At 34.8% G+C, this 20,796-nt stretch overlaps 1 protein-coding gene across 2 annotated transcripts in view; it reads left to right on the forward strand.

Moving 5' to 3' along the window:
* The window catches only part of mdy (midway), a 36,147-nt gene extending 17,137 nt beyond the window's left edge, over positions 1–19,010 (forward strand). For both annotated transcript variants that reach the window (XM_067124707.1, XM_067124706.1), the window contains exons 3-13: positions 9,356–9,484; positions 12,046–12,140; positions 12,429–12,481; positions 12,944–13,052; positions 13,227–13,382; positions 13,927–14,074; positions 14,698–14,806; positions 15,686–15,730; positions 16,320–16,498; positions 16,629–16,779; positions 17,476–19,010. In XM_067124707.1, coding sequence (XP_066980808.1) covers positions 9,356–9,484; positions 12,046–12,140; positions 12,429–12,481; positions 12,944–13,052; positions 13,227–13,382; positions 13,927–14,074; positions 14,698–14,806; positions 15,686–15,730; positions 16,320–16,498; positions 16,629–16,779; positions 17,476–17,640 — 1,339 coding nt within the window. In that variant the 3' untranslated portion in view covers positions 17,641–19,010. The remainder of the gene's footprint in view (positions 1–9,355; positions 9,485–12,045; positions 12,141–12,428; positions 12,482–12,943; positions 13,053–13,226; positions 13,383–13,926; positions 14,075–14,697; positions 14,807–15,685; positions 15,731–16,319; positions 16,499–16,628; positions 16,780–17,475) is intronic.
* Positions 19,011–20,796: the final 1,786 nt, after the last annotated feature.

Below are 20,796 nucleotides of genomic sequence, written 5' to 3' on the forward strand. Positions count from 1 at the left end.
AGAGAGAGAGAGAGAGAGTGAGAGTGAGTGAGTCTGTCATCTTTAAACTGATGATTGACTTTAAGGAAAAGAAAACAGATACAAGCTTGAGCAAGTTCTCAAAAAAAGACAGACCTGTTCATATCTGTTGCTTAATCAAGTTTAAAGTCCATGATGATACTGAGTGTGCGATTTTGGTACTTTTTAACTTCATCGCCTATCGAATGACGGCCATAAATAGCTTACTTTGTGAGGTTGTTTTTGTCGTTGAAGTATCATGAGCCTTTGAATATTGGTTTAGATTATTATTATTATTATTATTATTATTATTATTATTATTATTATTATTATTATTGAGTTTCGTATTTTTCTTTTGAAAATTAAGAAAATAGGTTACTCGACTGTAGCTGCGGTTTTGAGGACAGACTTCAACTACATTCGCAGACGAACTTCCTGATAACGAAAAATTAGCCTTTTAGTTTGTTTCCGGTTATATAGTATCGTTCGTTCTTAAGCTGAAAGCGTTCTTTAGTTTGTCAGCTAATCTGATATCTCCCTCTTATCACTGAGCCGTTGCAAAGCCAAAGCTCCAGGGTCTTGTATATCTCTTTATCATATCACTGTCTGTACTGTCTGTAGGAGCCGTTTTAAAGGCAAATCCAGCCCACTATTACTGAGAGGATATGAAGTTTCTGAAGTTATTTAACACGTTTCTAGTTACTTTGGCACATCGTGGCCCAAGGTGGCTACCAAACGGACCTTGGGTACATTTACAACGTTTCAGAGTTTTCTCACATTCCCGGACGAAATAAGATCTCCGCGGTTTCGGCTTTCTTTTGCAAACCTCTTTCTTCTTAACAGAGATGAAGCATCGTCTATCATGAAACTGCTTAGGCGATCTCATTATCAGTTGTTTTCTTCTACGCTGCGCTCCTTGCGGGTTTGTTAATCAATCCAAGGATTCCCATAGAACTGTCAAGACCGTCTCTCTCAAAATGTAGTTTTGATTATCGATATTATGACAGGTTTAATGAAAATATAAACCAGTTAGCCTTACCTAGCAGAGGCTTGTAAAAAATCGAACAGGAGAGGTATCTAAAATCGAAGTGAGGGATATTATAGGACTTTAAAATCTTTAGGATACATCTGGGAAGTCACGGACTAGAGAGAGTTACGTGACTGCCTTAGAAGAAAGGCTCTTTTCAGAGTAAGCAGTATTTATGCTTCTTAAAGGGCTAAGAGGCGGCGAGTAAACAACTGGGAAAGGCAGAATAATTAGCAGATTAATTTTTAGGAGAAGAGATGGAAGGGAGAAGACAAATGGGAAAGAGGTTAGGCGAGAAGAGGATAAGTCGTGAGGTCCTGGGTACACCACAAGAATTCCGGAGGATGGAGCAATTGTGGTAAATTTTCCTGTGTATATAAATCGTTTTTTTTTGGCCAGGAAATTTTGTCCATAGTTTCTCTGATGTTTTGAAAGTTTCTTGCCTTTATTTCGTTTGAAAATCACTTGCTTTTTGAGTTTTTCTCCCCCCTTCCTCCTCAAATTAAAAAAATAGGTCTATAAATCAGTAAAAATAAAAACAGTTCAAAACTCATGAAAATATTCCACGCACACCAAATGTCGAGATATCTCCTAACCTCACTTTCCCTATTCAGCCATGTTACTGTGCTACTTCACAGCTTTTTATTAACATTATCAGCCCTTTCATTTGTTTTTATATTTTTACACCAAGCACATTTCGTCGCCTACTTCACATAGTATCGTCTTCTGTAAAGTGCACGTCTTTATCTCTCATGAGCATCTCTCTTCTTTATATCTCAACATTCACAGTCAGCTTCATTTTATGCTGCTTCATCATTTGTAAAGATAACTCACTGAGGCTTTATCTTCATGGAGTAGTCTTCGGTAAGGTCGAGATTGCATCGCATGACAGAAGCAAGTCGTCAAGTTGAGCCTCGCAACTGAATGCCTGTAACTCACCTGGCTATAAAAGCAGCGTTGCCAGGCAGGAGTTGATAATTATGATGGGAAATTTAGTTGTTGCAGGAGCATCCGAATGACGGATGCTGTCATTTTATTGTTAAAGTGGCTACCATAAAATTTGTTTGTTTTCAGTCTACTTTTGTGCTTAAGCTTTTCCCCTTTGATAATATCTTCTGCATTTGATTACTGATCGTATGTTAGCTACTTTTTTTATTTTCTCTTGTTTTGCCGAGAAGGAAATAACTATCCCGTCTCTCAACGTTGAGTTAATATCCTGTAATATCTGCCTGCATAGCCGTGCATTTATTTATCAAGAACTTTTTTTCCCACTCATTACTACATTCTGTGTATTGTAAAAATTGCATTCTATGTACAGTAAAAATTGTGATATTAAGTGATTTTAATACAGAATGTTTTACCATACGATACATCTGTCAAAGAGGAGTTTATGAGAATTTGAAGAGTATTCAGTCAAGGAGTTTATTTTATATGATGTTTATCTGTCTGTCAATCTGCCCATAAGATATATGGAAATGTTAAAGTTAAAATTGGTTTTCACATTGTTACAGAGAAGTAGACTATGGGCCAATGATTTTGACTATTTTTTTATTTAATTTCTAATATCTGCTGAGCAAACATGCATATCTCAGTAAAGAACTTGAAACATGCACTGCACCAATTTCTAGGTTTCCCCGGTGACACGATGCCCTATTTTCTACTGTACACCTTTACATTCGGCCACATTCATGTTCTTCGGATTTTGACCCAGTTACTACACTGTCAGCCTTGATAACTCCTTTGTTCCCTTTAAAGAATATGTATTATCTGATAAAGCGCATGACATAGTCATATTTTGCTTGTGATGTCACTTAACAGGATACTTTGCTCTTGCTTGCTGTAAAAACAGAGCTGACTTTGTGAAATACAGTGCGGTCGCTTTAGTGAACAAGAAAGCCCACGTGGTGTGTGAGGGTTATGGGGGCGTGTTTGGTAGGGAGAGCGACGGGGGATGGGGGGAGGGAGGAAACCCAAAGCCATGAGCAATCGGATCTCTCTCTCTCTCTCTCTCTCTCTCTCTCTCTCTCTCTCTCTCTCTGTTTATTTTCTAAGTAATTGCGAGTGTCATTTGTCATACTGGTAAAATTAAGTAATATAGATGTTCATTTGGCTTGATAAACTGATGGAAAACTGCTGCAGATTAAAGAAAATTTAATAGACTATTTAATATCCACTGCCCGGTATAAGGCCAGTTTACCGACAGGAAACTTCTTCAGGAGAAAGTGAGAGAGAGAGAGAGAGAGAGAGAGAGAGAGAGAGAGAGAGAGAGAGAGAGAGAAACAAGAAGCCCGGTAAGTGCTAAGGTTAAGGTAACACTCATCCCTAAACATGTATCGATCTGTTCAGACACAAGGCTTAGGTAATGAGGGTGAGGAGGAGGAGAAGAAAGAGAGAGTGAGAAAGAGAGGTGGAGAGAGACAGACCTTGGGGAAAGAGGGAGAGAAAGAGCTGGGAAGAGAGGAAGGTCATGGAATATCCAGGTAACTGTGCAAGAAGAATGGTATTCAAAAAACAAAAGAAAACGAAAGTTTCACATATATATATATATTATATATATATATATATATATATATATATATATATATATATATATATATATATATATATATATATATATATATATATATATTTATTATATAATCTCGCTTGCTCACATTGTTGCTTCATACACCAGACTCCAATAGTCAGCTGCAAGTCACAGTAATATTTGTCATTTGGTTATAATTGGCTGTATCGTTAGAGAATTATTTCATACAAAAATATCTGTAATTCACTGATTCCTCGCCGGAACAGGAGTCTCCAAAGAGATTGTGGTAGGTTCTAAATATATATTCTTCACTAATTTTCAAAAGAACTTAAATAATTAATTGTATAGGATAAAGAACTTTTTCGTTCCTGCAGAATTAAGTACGAACAGATGGAGCTTTTGTAGATAAAGAACGCTCCTTATGACCTCCGCAACAACCACACAGTAAACAGATTACATGTTGCCGCTGTTGTCTATGGAAGAGTATATTTTACCTTAGTAATTACAGAGTCGCAGTTCCCGGTAATGCACTGCAAATAACAATCACCAGAAACCGAGAACTAGTTTTTGAATATGAGTTTTATTGTGGACCGTTAGCCTTATGGCTTTCGTAACTTATGTCATTCCAGTTATATAAAGAAAACCAAACGGTCGCTCGTTTTGAAAACAACGTTCCCTCTTTTTTGACACTGGGTTAGTTATAAGTAAAACTTGCTGGTGAATGTTACCTCATTCTTGAGTATTTTGGGATTTTCACTACTAGGTTAAGTAAAAAGAAAAAAGGTAAATTCATAACCCTTTAAGCGAGGAATACATAATATTATCTTAAATGTAAGCATTTGTAAGCAAATCCTTATCCTGCCAGCAAATAGCTTTTAAGTCCGGTTGCATGTGTTATACTACAAGTTGTAATGTTTTAATATGTTATTATTAAAGGAATTTTCTATTTAACGGTAATCATATATAACGTATGTGCACGTGACGACAATTTTCTAGAATTTTTTACGTGAGTAAGTCCATGAGTGATGGGGTAAACATTATTATTATTAAAAATGTGCGCAAATTTACTGAGAACGTTGCCTAGCAAGGAAACCTCCAACGTGATGTAATATGTAAGAAGTGAGAAATATGACACAGAGAACACTTGCCACTAAGAATTGCAATAACTGTTCCAAGGAACTTCAAAAGCTTTAGCTTACTGAAATTTGTCCACTTACGTAGGCTTAATGGTTTGTAGGCTAGCATTCTTTGCTGTTATTGTTCATAGTTTTCATGCAGTGTTTTTTCTCGTTTGTGGATTTAAAACAAATGTAATCTATATAACGAAGGAGTTCAATGTGTATGAAATATTACACACTCCCTGTCTCTTGTAAAAACATACGTACTTTCATAGACAATAGATATTCCCGTCCGTGATACTTGAGTATTTAACCAAGAGAAAGGTTAGCTGTCAAGTATTACACGATGCCCGACGAGCCATTGAGATGTAGTTAAAGATCTCTTTTGGAAAGTGCATTTGATACCAATGTTGTGGGAAACATGAAGACTCGGTCTAAAGGTTGAGTCGAACTTTTCATCCGAGGGCATTACCGTCCAGTTTCGCTTTCAAGAGAATGAATCGCTTCCCTACCCCAACTCCCTCCAGCAACGCCGCCCCCCCACCAACACACTATTCGCCTCACCTCCGTGGTAATCTGCTTACTGTATTATCTGTTAGCATTAAGACACCTTATTTTGTATTAATTTTCCCGGCATAGAGTACTACTGACGGCTTCAAACAAGAGAAGTCTTTCGATTTTGGAGACCGTTAGTCAGTGGTTTACGTAGGAGCCCAGTACTGACAATTGTCAAATATTGCATTTTGGTGAACTGGATGATGGGTATCTAACACGAATGTCTGTTTCAGAAATCACCGGAGCCATTTTATTACATGAATCTGTGAAAAATATTACCTCATGGGCCTGACAGATGTAACTATTTTGTTATAAATAAAAAAATTAGACTTCTTTTGCATGTTGCTAGCATGAAAAGGGGCAAGGTTTGTGTTATAAAAAACAAAGTTGTGCTATTAACTTTTTTCCCCGCTGAGCTGTTAATCAGCTTTGAACTAGTTTATTTCTCATAAAGCTTCGTGCTTAGTATATACTTCTTTGATTAGAGTTCAAAGACATGTCATTTTTGGAATCAGGTTCAGTTAATTAGCAAAAATATTACGCTACGCATTTTTTTAAGAGCACCATAAGTCTTGAATAAATCTAAGTCAGTTTTATAGGCTTATGTCATGTCATCGAATTTCTTTGGAAGTTTTTCTTCATAAAGAGAGATGCATAATAGGCGGCTAGACAGCTCTGTAGGCTGCCAATACCTTTCTGTTTTGCCTTGACTTGCAGCTGAAGTTGGAGGGAGCAAGTTACGATAACAATGCTACAAAAAATTAACAACAAACTAACTTTTACTTTTGAAACTGTGAACTCACTCGTCCTGCCACTTCCAGCAGAGTGGTGACGTCTACCAGAAGCCTAACCATGAACCCACGCCCTATTGGTTTTATTAATCTACATTATACTGACTTATAAATATCATGCACTAAGACATTAGCATTTTGGTTGCACTGTCCAATAGCAAAGGGTAAGTGTAGCCCTATTCTGTTCATCTCTATACGTTGTATCCTTTACTTCCCAACAGATAAGGCATCGGTCTTGATATCTGTGTACAAAATGCTCTTCATTCAGAGCATGTTGATTCTCATTTTTATCAGCATTATTTCTTTGTCTCCAATTCTCTAAAGCATTCTGCAGTGTTGGCGTCTTGAAGAATCAAGTTTTTTCAAATTTTGCCTCTTTGTTTTTAGGGTTTCCCGTTGTCCTCTTTTATTCTTGCCCTGCCCACTTTATTAGTACAAGATTTATTCTGGCTCCTTAGTTAATTTTTCTCATGGACATACTTTCGCAGATTTTTCTTGTTCCTTCAACCCAACGTCCTTGATCAGACTTCTATCGTCTGACCTTAGTAGGTCAAGGAGTAGCATGACTTCTCCTTATTCACTTTCGTTCTCAGACTCCGGTCTTTGCTAGCATCAGACTAAAAGGAGTGCAGGGCTTCTCTCTTCTTCGATCGTGTTTGTTATTCCAGTATTAGCAAATATTGATGGGATTAATACTAGCTACATTTTCCCGTTTTCTGTTTTTTATTTGTGATTCCTACTGATTATGATCTGGGTTTATTTGAAATGAACTGAGTATTTTCACAGTTACTTATTTGTGATTCCTACTGATTATGTTCTTGATTTAATTAAAATGAATTGAGTATTTCCACAGCTCTGCAGTTAATTATTGCTTTTTGTGCCCCTTTCTTTGTGGGCGATGGAAATATAACAACTCCCATATATATTAACGAATCTATATCCATGTTTCTTCTTCTATTGCTTATAGTCATTCTTGTTGTTTGATTGATGTTATCTGTGACGGTTCCACTTAGTTTCTATTCCATTAACGTTCCTTCTCACACATTCATTCAGCCATCTCTTATTCCTGCGTTCTTCCCAGCGAGCTTTTTATCATTGCTTTTCGTTTCTCATTTTCTTTGCATACTAGCTTCTTTGTATCCCACTGTTTTGCTGAATTGTTTTATGGAAGTTTTCAGGCAAAGTTTAATAAAATACTTCATTGCGTCCCCACCCTCACGCAAGTGTCCCTCCAAACTGCCTTCATTTGAATGTTTTGTGAACTTTGCTTAATCACCGTTTTGTCCCTCCATGCAGATATTTCCTTATTTTTTATTTCAAATTTTCGTTTTTTCAATCCCATTTTTAAAATAGCTCCATTTTGCTAACTGCCTTTTGCTTATAAGTTATTTCCATATTTCCCCTTTTTCATCTACTACGCTGTAAAAACAATACGTATATTTCCAAATTCCCCTTTATTCTATTTAATTTTTGTGTTGCTTTAGTTGGTATATTCTTTATTTTCAATTTACTGATAAAGAAAACTATTGAGGTCGCTATTTGTTTATCCGCACTTTTTCTGTCTGACCTCAGATCTTAAAAACTACTGTGCTGAGGCTAGAGGGCTGCAAATTGATATATTGATCATCCACCCTTCAGTCATCAAACATACCAAATTGCAGCCATCTATCCTCTGTAGTGTTTATTTTCTTTAAGGTTAAAGTTAGCCATGACCGTGCGTCTGACACTGGCTGATAGTTTCATGCTGTGACTGAGAGTTTCATACAGCATTATACGCTGTACAGAAAACTCGATTGCGCCGAAGAAACTTTGGAGCATTTTTTACTTGTTTATTTATGTCTCCATCTCTTCGTCTGTTTTGTCTGTCCTTTCTTTTCTGTTCCCGTGATTTTCTACGAAAAATTTTCATTTATTTCTTTAGGAATTCGTTTGCTTGTCTCTTCAATGGTTTTTCGTAGAACGTTTCATACTTTTTGTCGATCCTGATTCCCATATTTGAAGATATGAAAATCTCGTTTTCTCTCTTCTTTGCCTCTTTCTTTTCATATGCCTCCTTGATATTTTGCTATTACTGTTTCCCACCTGCATTTTTCTGCTTTTTATTATTTCATGGTTTCTTACGCTATAGTTTATGGTTGTGTTTTAGCTTATGCTCTACCAGTGATACTGGCTTTTCAAAATCCTTCTTCCATTTTGCCATATTAAGTTTCCTTATACTCATTTATGTGGAATGCTTTTTCCGCTTGATCTCAGTTATAAAGGGCATAGTTATCAGGGCACGTCATCTTGCTGGGTATTCCGTATGATAACAGTTTGCCCTCCCGTACTTCCTCGTACGTGACACAGCTCTCGTTTTCATTCGTAGGTGAATAATCGAAGACCGACTTTTCTTCTTCTTCTTCTTCTGTTCTTGTTCATTTCCCTTTGTACGTCTCCGTTGTGCTTATCATGCTTTTTTTGCTGTGTTATCATTTTAATTTTATATTTATTTTTGTCAGAGTTCCTTTCTTTTTTTTTTTTTTTTGTCTTCAGCTTCCGGTAATAGCTTACGGTTAAAGTCACCCACAGCCAATTTTTTTTTATTGATTTTTCTTTGATTCTGTATGTATGTATGTATGTATATATATATATATATATATATATATATATTCATATATATATATATATGTATGTATATGTATGCATATGTATAGGCCTATATATATTCATATATATATATATATATATATATATATATATATATATATATATATATATATATATATATGTGTGTGTGTGTGTGTGTGTGTGTGTGTGTGTGTGTGTGTGTGTGTGTGTGTGTGTGTGTGTGCAGAGGGACGTTAACATTTTCAATGATAAGGATATTTATAATTTTTCTCAACTTCACCGGCATTGCTTGTTCATCTTTGTGCTGTATCAGATATCAGTATTGTAGTTAGCTAATCGATATGTTGGTATGTAAGTAATCACAATAGAATGAGACATAAATAACAACTTGGGTAGTTGTATCTGTCCCATACATTCTCTTAGTTATCTCATTTTTTATTTTAAAAAACTTCAGCTTTAATTTATCACGCGTTTCTTGCCATTGTTGGTCCTTTTTTTCAGGCGCTGGGATTCTGTTCTCCTGAAACTTGCTCACAAAGTTGTTACTGCTTCTTGCGTATATCATGAATAGCAAGGATTTAATTCACTCCATTTTCCCACATAGTCCTGACTACCATTCTCTTTCCATACAGGTTGGAATATTTATACATTGTGCAATACTTCGTTATCTCCATATCAACCAACATATTTTATAATTCTTAGTCAGGATCATCCAGTTTTACTCTGTTTCCAGGATCCACCAGCCCAGGGACTCCCTCCTGTCCTGGAACTCTGGTTTTGATGAATACGAAGGATTCGTCAACTGGGGCGCTCTCATTCTCTTACTGGGAGGCCTCAGGCTGTTTCTCGAAAACGTCATCAAGTAAGTTTCTGTTTGAATGATAAGAAAGTATTTAATTGTTTTTTCTTATTTATGGAGGAAAATGCTTACTTCTTTTTGGCTCTGGTTGGGATGGCAGGGCTCGTCCTGTTCAGACCAGATGAAAGATTTCTGCATTTCTACTCCTTTTATTTTTCTTGATTTCTGGCTCTATGTATGTGGTATGTTTTATTCTTTATATGTATGTATGTAGAGTATATATATATATATATATATATATATATATATATATATATATATATATATATAAATTTGTATATATGTATGTATTCATGTATGCATATATATATATATATATATATATGCATATATATATATATATATATATATATATATATATATATATATATATATATATATATATATATATATATATATATATATATATATATATATATATATATATATATATATATATATATATATATATATATATATTGCATATGTATGTATGCGTGTGTGTGCTGGGGAGGAATCTCTTCACATACTAGTAGAAAATAATAACCAAGAGAGTGCAGACTATGGTAAATTGGTGAGAGACCCATGCAGTCGAAAACGGGTTGCTGGACAAACTTCAAATTGCGGTTTCCGGTTTGAGTTGGTTACGTTATCATGTTTTATTTTTTTTTTTTTTAGCTTGAGAGGGGAAATGTGTAATAGAGATTGAATAATCACTGAGAATGTGTCACGTTCAATATGCAATATTTACGAATGGGGAGGCAGGATAAGCATTGATAAGGAAACCAATAAGTTTTGTGGTTTTATTTCGATCAACAAGACAGTTCACTTCTATACAGATTGGTGGATGTTGGTGATAGACCTGGTAGTTTTTCATTTAAGATTAATATGCGTGTTTTTACTGAGTACAGGAAGTGGGCAAAGTTTTGAACAGCGTTTGCCAACACCTGTACAGGTCTCTCTGTTACCGTGAATTACCCTGTTATCAGAGTTTGGCTTCAGGTCTCTCAGTTTAATTCGTGTCGCTGCACTGAATTTTGATGGAGATTTTTGACGTAATATAGATCGGATATCTGGGACATTGCAAAGAGAAAAACACCTGGACAGTTGTATTGGAATTGGAATCAGAGTATGAAATTTAGGCCAGAGGCCAAGCTCTGGGACTTATTTGTTCATTCAACGCTGAAAATAATGTTGAAACAATTATTAGGAGAGGATGAAGAGATGGAAGAAAGAAAATATGAACGGAGGTATCGGAAAAGGAATGAAAGGGATTGCAGTTAATGGTCGAAGGGACGTTACAAAAAACCTTAAGTAATTACCTACAGTGCACCGCGTGAGGTACACTGCCGGCACTAATCCTCCAACGGGGCCAAGATAGTTATAGACTTATCCAAGTAGCCAGGGTTTGTGTACGACTAGCTGTAACGATGCAATATGCTTTCCATGAAGATAATTCGTATTCGTGGTGTTCCCATTCGATGAAAACTTGGCCGAACGAGTTTTATCTTTGAATCAACTGATAAAGAATGGACGAGACAGTGATCGATGAATCATTTTATCTGAAGTCACACCCTGTTTGGTAGACTTTTTTTCAGACAAAAATGTTTGAACAAGTGTTCATTGTATTTAAATTGCTATCACATTCTGTTTGGTAGACTTTTTTTAGTTTAGAAATGAGTGTACGAATAAATGGCCAGTGTATGCAAATTGCTTTGCGATTTTCTTTAACAGTTCATGTAGGCGAATTTAACTGTTAGAAGGTGGGCGTCGTGTATTTTCTTTAGGCTGTACAGTATTGCTGTTGCCTGTCTTCACGTGGAATATTGTATTCTTTACGAGATGAATCTTTTGCTTCCCTTTACGGAATTCAACGAAGTTCACATCATCTCGGCATCACACATGAAAAGTATGGAAAAAGGAAAATTTGATCAGTTATTCATGTTTGCTGTATCAGAATGAACAAAGAATGGCGTGATCATTTTACCAGGTATGATTTTTATAGCGATAGCACGTAATCAGCCTTATATATTCATCCGTATTGTAGTTTACAGTACTTTGTTAGCAAAGAACTTAAATTTTCCATTCACTGGGCTATCCCTTAAGTATTAAATTTCAAGTTAAATGAAGTTAAAACGAATATTAGTCGTCCCATTTTCTTTCATGCATGCATAGGTCTACGTGCGCAGTTCATCTTGTTTCTCCGAGTCCAATCTATCTTTTCCTCATAGCATGGTCATAATTAACTGTACTTCAACAATGAACAATTAATTTGGGTTTAGCAAATCAAGTGCGCTGTAGGCATTAAGGTTCTTTGCAGCGCCCCTTCCTGCAGGCCCTAGCTACAACCTCTTTCACTCCTTTTTCCTGTGCCCCCGTTCACATTCTCTTTCTTCCATCCTATTTTCCACTTTCATAGTGCAACTGCGAGGTTTTCCTTCGGTTACTCTTTTGAAACCTTTACTCTCAATTTCCTTCTCAGCGCGGAATGACCTCATAGGTCCCTGCGCTTGGTCTTTGGCTTAAGTTTTATATTCCAATCCCAACAAATCATATGTGATAAAGTGAGCCTTTCGTGGTTACAGATATGGCGTCCGTATCAACCCCGTGTCTTGGCTGCAGTGGATCAAAGATGAACACGGAGATGGCTACTATTTCCAAACGCCATTGTTTCTCCTGAGTAAGTACAACAGCAGCCAAATTGTTGCTTTGAATTGCAGGTTATTAACAAGTTATGGGACAAGAAACAGACACTGTATATTCATTAGAAAGGCGGTTTATTGTAGTTTTGCATAGTGTAAGAAATTACATCTCTAGTATTTTATTTCTGGGTAAAATAATTTTTTTTTTTCAAAAAAGCATAGAAATGTTTACTTTTGACTAATTTCTAGTTGTTATCTAAGCCTTACATATTTGTTGTCTTATTGATTTATTTATTTGAACTCTAAAAAAAATTGACTCCTTTCAGGTTCGAATATACACGTGTTGTTTGTTTACAAAATGGAACAACTATTAGCTAAGGTTAGTACTATATAATATACTGATAATCTCTTAGCCAGTCTCCCAATTCTCGCATGCATAGGATTATAAGGACTCAGTTGTAATAATTATGAGTTATTTCTTTGTGGCTCGAAGACCATTATTTGTTTTCCTTATTATTATTATTATTATTATTATTATTATTATTATTATTATTATTATTATTATTATTATTATTATTATTATTTCTTTTTATGAAATGAAGCTAATTTAACTGTTCCTTGTTCATTACTTTTTTCAGTCCTAATAATTCTAAAAAAAAAAAAGATAATTAGGTTACCATGCAATTTGATGCTAACTTTTTATCAACCATTTTTGGTTAATGAACTATGTCTCTGACACTTCAGATCACTTTTCCTAACAATCAGCAATCACATAAGCAACAGATGCTATAGTTTTTTTTAACACGAAACTTAAAACGCTAATGTTTTCGTGTCATTGCAGGACAAAATTCCAGGAGAACTGGGCGTCTACATTCACGGAGCGCACTTAGCGACTCTTCTAAGCATACCTGTGGTGATATTAGGCCTATGGACCAATCTATTCAGCTTACGTGAGTGAATGATCTGTTGTGCATGACTATTAAATGCTACTAATGAGTGCAAAACTTACTGTATTATCTAGACCATAAAAAATTTTGTACGAGGAAGATGACTTGCAAATATCCCATATAAATTGACGCAAAAAATTACGTCGATTACAAACACATTCACCGTTTTCGTTCCAGTGGGCCGTACAATCATCTGCATAGTGTACACCGTTCTGTTCCTGAAGCTGTGGTCTTACGTACAGGTCAATCATTGGTGTCGATCTAATCGATCCTTCAAGAAGAAGTTTGTTCGCACAAGAAGTTTTTCTCTTAAAAAATATCAGGACATTGATGGTAAGTTATATTTACAGTACATTGCTAGGCTAAATACTGATAAAATATATACAATTTTATATATATATATATATATATCATAAAAACGCTCACCTATCTTATGTTATCATGTTAGCAAAAATGGTCCAAGAAGTGTCGTGAAGATCGTATGTTGTTCGTAATTCATTTTCGAAAGACCGCATCCAATGAAGTGAAAAGAAAAGTATTTATTGGTTACTAATATAGCAGCAATTTGCAAGTTGTAAAAGAAAAATTTTTTCCTTTACAAGGAAACAGTGTTATACTGTACTTTATTTAATACAGGTGAATGAGTGCTTGGGTTTTGAATAATATTTCATTTGTACCTGATACTCAAACCGATGGAAATCTGCAAAATATTTTAACATTTGTATTCAACAAAGGGTAACTTCGAGTGTGTAAATAATATCGTTTAATACAGTAATTTTTGACGAAGGATATTTTGTTTGTTTGCATATTTTTGTAATTTTTACTCACCTATATTTGCATATAAACATATAATCCATTTTTTTGTCTTCAAATACAGCTGCAGAGGATGAAACTGACAGCGTTGTTTTACCTCACCTGACGAATTACCCAGATAACTTGACACTTCGTGATCTTTATTACTTTTTAATTGCGCCAACGCTCTGCTATGAACTCAACTTCCCAAGGAGCCAGAGAATTCGAAAAAGGTCAGTCACTAAAATAATACGAACGTTTTGAGGCCTTGTGAGTTAGTCATGCCATTATTTAACACACAAGTATATAAACATAGCAATTGACTATTTGTAAACGGGCTCCAGAATTTAAAAAGAGATTTTCATAAGAAATAAATTGTAAGTATAGAAAAATTAATGAAATGTTATTTTAAATATCGAGGGAGCTAGTGAGATGCAGAGTTTATCCTAATGGCCTGTTCAAAAGATCCTTTCTACTTTAGATAATTTAAATTTCTGCTAACCCAACTACGCCCATTACGGTTGGGCAACAATTAATTATGCGTATGCCAGTGTTTTTAAATCAAGATTCTTTTCAAATTCATTATGCTTTGTAAAAACTAATTTTGATATTTACTTAATTCTGATATTTCAGCTGGAATATGTAGTCCATATGGTTTACAAAGATACTGTATTGTTATATAAAAAAGGGCCATCGTTACTGTGTAATGCTATTTTTTAATAAAGTACAGTATACAAGGATTAGGATGTAGGGTGTATTTTGCTTTTGCAGCTCTGTATTGATAATAATTTTACCAAAGAATTTTCTACGACCATTTGACTAAAATTTTTACACAATTTTTATGTGCTGTTACCAGGTTCTTGTTGCGTAGGATACTTGAGGTGATGATAATAAGCAACATTCTGATGGCCATGTTCCAGCAATGGATTATTCCAAGTGTCAAGAACTCCTTTCAAGCATTTTCAGTAAGTTTTTCACTGTCTTAAGAATTTGCAGTATAACTGTATGTAATAATTTATACATCATCAAGTACTGTGTTACAAATTTAGGTTCTCAGTAGAGGATAATTCCCCATAAGAGGAAATTAAGAAAAATTCTTTGCCCTTTATTTTCCAAGCAGTTGCTCTTTATTTTCTTGATCACCCACTGCTTTTACTACATGAGTCAATGCTAATTCCATAACTGTTATATCTGTTTCAGCCTATTGCGAGTTTAAGGATATATGGACAGTTTTATAAATAGTCTTTCTTTAGCTTCATTATTTCTTTTAACTGTCATCGCTCATTCGTTTCTCATTATTATGTAATTTTAGTACAACTCAGGAAGTCGTCATTGGACCAAAGTAACTAACCAGATTTGCACCATAAGCTCAACCTGATACCGTAACCTAACCTTGGGTTTCCAATAGAAGAACCTAAGACAGTTTACACTGTATTTAGACTGAATAAATTTGCAAGAGTTCCTTCTTTTTGTTTTTTTTTTTTTATGATTTAGATTTGCCTTTTGACATCATCAAAGAACCTATTACTTTGTGTATTTTGATCTGACTTTTCAGGAAGAGTGGTTTACGTACTTTTTTATATTCGTAAATGTAAATTTAGTTCAGTAAAGTGTTGCTGTTAAGACATTCAGAATAGCTAAGACTATGCTGTTGTGCAGAGTAAATGCTTATAAACTGAAAAAAGGTTTTCCAGAACTAATTGGTAGACCTAGTGTGTAAAATCATGCAAGAAAAAATGGCTCATCATATGACATTTCTCTCTGTTTTTAAGAACAACAGTTTCTAGCATATTAATATATTAAAGAGAAGTTTCCAAATATAATCAATTCCTTTCTCATTGCAGGATATGGACTACATGCGCTGCACTGAACGTCTTTTAAAATTAGCGGCAAGTATCACATTATGCCCATACTATACTGTACACTCAAAGTGCATGTGCAGTATAGTACAATATACAACACTGTAGTATAGTGTAGTGTGACATGCATGTGCTGTAATCATAGAAGTATTATAGTACTTCCTGATTTCAGAGAAGTGCTGTTCAGTGGATTTTTTTTTTTTTTAACTTTATAAGTATGATGGTCATGTATTATTCAACTGAGCTCTTAACCACTCAGCATGGCAGTTCTCAAGGGCACATAATAATAATAATAATAATAATAATAATAATAATAATAATAAGATATTCCAGCTTCTTAAAACCATAGTAGAGTCAACTGATCATTAAACTTATTCATTTAATCTTTTATGGAAGTATATTACACTATTCCAGAGACATAAAGCTCTAAATGTCTGTAGTTAACATGCCTCCTCTGATATGCATAAGAACTCTTGATAAAGGGAGAGAAAGTTCATTTAACACTATAAACCTTCTGTATTTGATTGAAATATTTCATACATATAAATACTATAGTGGTGGCAACATGACAGGTCGGTCACTAGGATTTCCAGTAATTTTTGTCTTCATTGCATTCCAGATCCCCAACCATATTTTATGGCTTTCGTGGTTCTACCTATGCTTCCATTCATTTTTGAATACCTTAGCAGAACTACTGAAATTTGCTGATCGAAACTTCTACCAAGACTGGTGGAATGCTAAGGATGTGGGAACTTTTTGGAGACTATGGAACTTGCCAGTGCATAAATGGGCTGTAAGGTAGGTGAAAAGTTCTTTGACCATTCTAGTAAGATGTTTGTTATTTTTTCGACATTCTTCCTTAAGTATTGTTTTTAAAATAGTGAGGCAAAAAAAAAATGCATGTTAAAAGAATTTTGTTTCATTCCAGGCACGTATTTGTTCCCATGATAAAGAATAAGTACAAAAAATCATCAGCTGCTTTTATGGTGTTTATCCTGTCTGCTGCTCTCCACGAGTATTTGGTGTCCATTCCACTTCATATGTATAAAATAGGAGTCTTCCTAGGGATGATGGTACAGGTAAGTGAAAATATTTCCTTTGGTGAATTACTGCCAAGGCTTATTATGATTTAAGAAACAGGGCTTTTTGTTATATGTAGATGTAGGGTTTATAGTTCTTTATTTTTGTATGGTTCTGATTTTAGTTTTTATTGAGTTTCTGGTTTATAAAAAATTTAAATTCCTATCCAATCAAAATTTCTCTAAAATTTTTCCCGAACTCTCATTTTTATCATGCACAAAATGATGAGGGAGGCTACCAAAACTTTCATCTCTGGCCAAAAAAAAAAAAAAAAAATAAAAACGAATCTTTATCCTAAACAAAACCTTGCAAAGGCTAGGACTTTCAACTTCTCGACCATCTACCTAATCTGCGATCTGGGCTCTATGGCTGACTGTTGTAATGAAACAAATCATAAAAGTTTTTAAGAAAATTAATCATTCTTTCATTCAGACTCCTCACTCATATTCCAAGTGCCCATCTACCATGTGTAAACAGTTTCCTTTTACTCTTCTGCTTCATATTTTTACAAGACAGTTCACAAGCCTGAGGAAATTAAACCATATGAGCTCTGTACAATTGATGGTTTGTGTGAAAAAGTACCTTTTTTTCAAATTTTATTTCTTGAAAACATTTATTTTCAGAATTCATGTTAGTTTTAGTTTTTCTTTTAGTTTCTTTTGATTTTTTAGTTTGTTTTTCTTGTTTTGTTGCAGGTACCTTTAGTTTACATCTCGACTAAAGTTGCAAATCACTTGGGACCTCGTTGGGGTAACATAATTGTCTGGGCATCACTCATCTTGGGTCAACCAATGGGAATCATGGTTTATTATCATGACTATGTTGTTAAGACTATTGATCCTAATATGCTGGGAATTTAGAAAGTTGTCTCAAATCAAAACAAATTTTAGGAGCATAGGTGGGCCATTCTGTAGCAATATTTTAAGGGTGTATTTTAAGGTAACAGATATCAAGGTTATAAGTTACTAGTACTATTTTTTGTATCGAGAATATTTGCTTGCTAACTAGTCAGTTTATTCCATGACTTGAATACTGAATGCCAAAAACAGATGTAACACATGCAGATATATCAGATGTATGTATATACACATGCATGATGTTTATTATATTAGTGCCGATATATCAGATGTATGTATATACACTTGCATGATGTTTATTATATTAGTACAGTATATTCACATAACCATACCATTTATAAATGCACATATATATGTATTTAATGTTATGTTTTTCAGTGGATGCAATACTTAGAAGTAATTACAGTATTTCTAAGCCACTTTGTATAAAGTGCATGTGTGTGTGTGTGTGTGTACATAGGGCATTATTGTCAACATAACCTTTCACTTCACTTTTGATCTTAACATTAACATACAATTGCAACATCAAGTAGCTGATTATTGCCAAGACAGAATACAAATCAAATTAACCCTAATTCCAACATTAGTCTCTGTGATATTTTTGGATTTATGGCTGTGTTATTATTAACTGCTATCAGAATACAGTTGGAAGTTGTCTCTCTTGTAACCATTCCAAAATTTGACTTCACTGTGTTTACCATAAAAATAGAAAGAGAAAGAGATAAGTTACATTGACAGGTAGTGGAGTAGTAAGTTATACACCCTGTCAGGTACTGAAGTTGTCACTATCAGAAAAAACTAACTTCATGCATAGGGAATGGCACCTAGGTGTAGAACAAAACAAGAGGGTCACGATACAACACTCGTACATTCTACGTTTGAATTTGTATCCTAAAGAAGTTTGTTTACTTGCTTTCAAACACTACTAGTAATTGATCACTTGCCTGATTTTCCTGTTATAAACAGACACATTATTGAAACTGTTTCCTGTAAAATAATGTACAGAATTTATTCTCAAATGTATAGTTGTGTTTTACTGATATCTAGTGAATGAATATTTTTGTAAATATTACAACTAAATATTGAGGACCTGCTTTAAATAAAGTAGCGTACAGTGTACCAAATGCATCTTTGAATAAACAGTGACCAACAATATTTTACCATATTAACAATAAAATCTTTTTTAACAGTTTTCTTCCATATATTTTAGTAAATTTGTGATTTCATCTACCTGTTGAAACTGTGTCAATGCCATAATGCTGTTGCTCTTCAATCACATTGATTGGATTTATAATACAGTAGTAATTTGTGATTCGTGAATGGATTTTTTTGTAATTGGTCCAAGTATGAAATAAATTGCTCAAATCTCCAAATGCATTGTGATTAAATTGACATGTAACATTTTCATGTAGCAAGTTTGACATTATTACCCCTTCATAAGAGAAACAGGGAAAGAACAATGAACTACTTCGAGGCAGCTACAATTGATGTTTGACATGGACAAGTTGCTAAGAAATACTGTATTGTACAGCAGCAATATTCTTAAAACTGTCAAATTTAAGTCCACTTGCGCTGTGTAAAAGAGTCCTCTTCTTTGATCAGTTTTATTCAATCCACCTGCATTGAAGAATTCCTGATGTGTATACACAAGTCTATAAGTTTTAGATGTTCTTGTTAAGTCACCAAGTCTGTATAAGTTTTAGAAGTACATTTGTCTACGCTACTGAAGATGAGTCCACAGGCGCCTTATTTTAGCACTTTATTTTTTACCATGAGCAAACTAGGTTTAGCTGTTTTTACTTTTCTTGTTGCCAAAAAGGAAAATTCTTTAAAAATACTCATTGAAAATGTAGCACTTCTGGTGGTTATTATTAGAGCAACTTGATTCCTTGGAACTAAAGCAGCTTTAAGAACTAGTTACTGAAAAGGGTTGAATCTTCCTGTCAGAACTGCTTGGGTCTTAACACTTATGCAACTTTAACCCTTGGAAGTGGAACAGCCTAGTTTGATTGAAATGATGTGGTTCCTTGGAGCTGAAGTTCCTTGGATCCTGTTAATGAAGTGATTAACCTCAGGCTTGGATTTCATCAGATTTTGGTGCTGGAGTCACTGTGCTCTTGAGAACTGAGTGGTTCTGGTCAGATTTACTAAAATGGCTGGGGTTTAGAAGTGGAGTAGTGCATGTCAGAAGAACTGGAGTTGCACTGGTTGGAAGTACTAGAATGGATCTGACTCTGGCCTTTGGTGGAGTATTTTAGGTCTTTAGTTTTACAGGCTCTGGTCTCAAGATGAATCACTGAAACATCACTGAAACATCTGCCATCATGACTCTCTCTGACTATTTCAGCTAAGTGGCCCTCACAATAAAATGATTTCCTGTCTGCTCCCAAAGTTGCAGTCAGAGGAACGAAAGCATTCTCTGAAAATGCTGCATAGTGCTCCAAACATGGCTTGGGTTGTGTTTTTGCATGAATCTTTGGTGAAGGAACATTGTGTGTAAGGAACTTTGTAAGGAACTTTGGATAAAGTGTCTTGTTAATCATTTGTCATCACTGTAACATAATCTCTATATATAAAAAGAAAAAAAAAGTGTTGCTTAAATTGCTCTGCAAATATGAAAGAAGGCAAACCTAAGGAAGGAAGGAATGGAGTGGAGTGGCATTGGTGTCACTGTACTGAGCAGGAGACTGGTAGGGCTTGGGTTTATGCATTATCCATGGTAAAGTGCACTTTAACAGTCAACAACAAAGTAATGGGGCGACTGATGTCTTGCTTTGAGCAGTGGGGAATCAGATAAGATTTTGAAGCTGAAGAAAGAACATCTGAAACAAGCCTTCTTCGTATAACACTTAATCTTGTTATATTTGGTCCACTGCTCTTCAGACCAATCTTTACAGGTTGGATATGTGTCCAGGCAAACACACTTATCCTTAACAAGCAGAATACACATCATGAGGGTTGCTATCAACGCTAGCCATATTGACATTACATACCTTACCAGGTAACTTAAGAAATATGTTTCACAAGTCTTAGCAAAATCACAATAACTGAAGAATACGCAGGTCAATCTATCAAGCAGAAACAACATGAAACTAACACTGAAGTTCATGATGAAAAAGCAAAAATACATATAAAAATGCAAAGACCATAGAACAAGAT

The sequence above is a fragment of the Macrobrachium rosenbergii genome, chromosome 22, assembly GCF_040412425.1.
Source record: "Macrobrachium rosenbergii isolate ZJJX-2024 chromosome 22, ASM4041242v1, whole genome shotgun sequence".
Lineage (NCBI taxonomy): Eukaryota > Metazoa > Arthropoda > Malacostraca > Decapoda > Palaemonidae > Macrobrachium > Macrobrachium rosenbergii.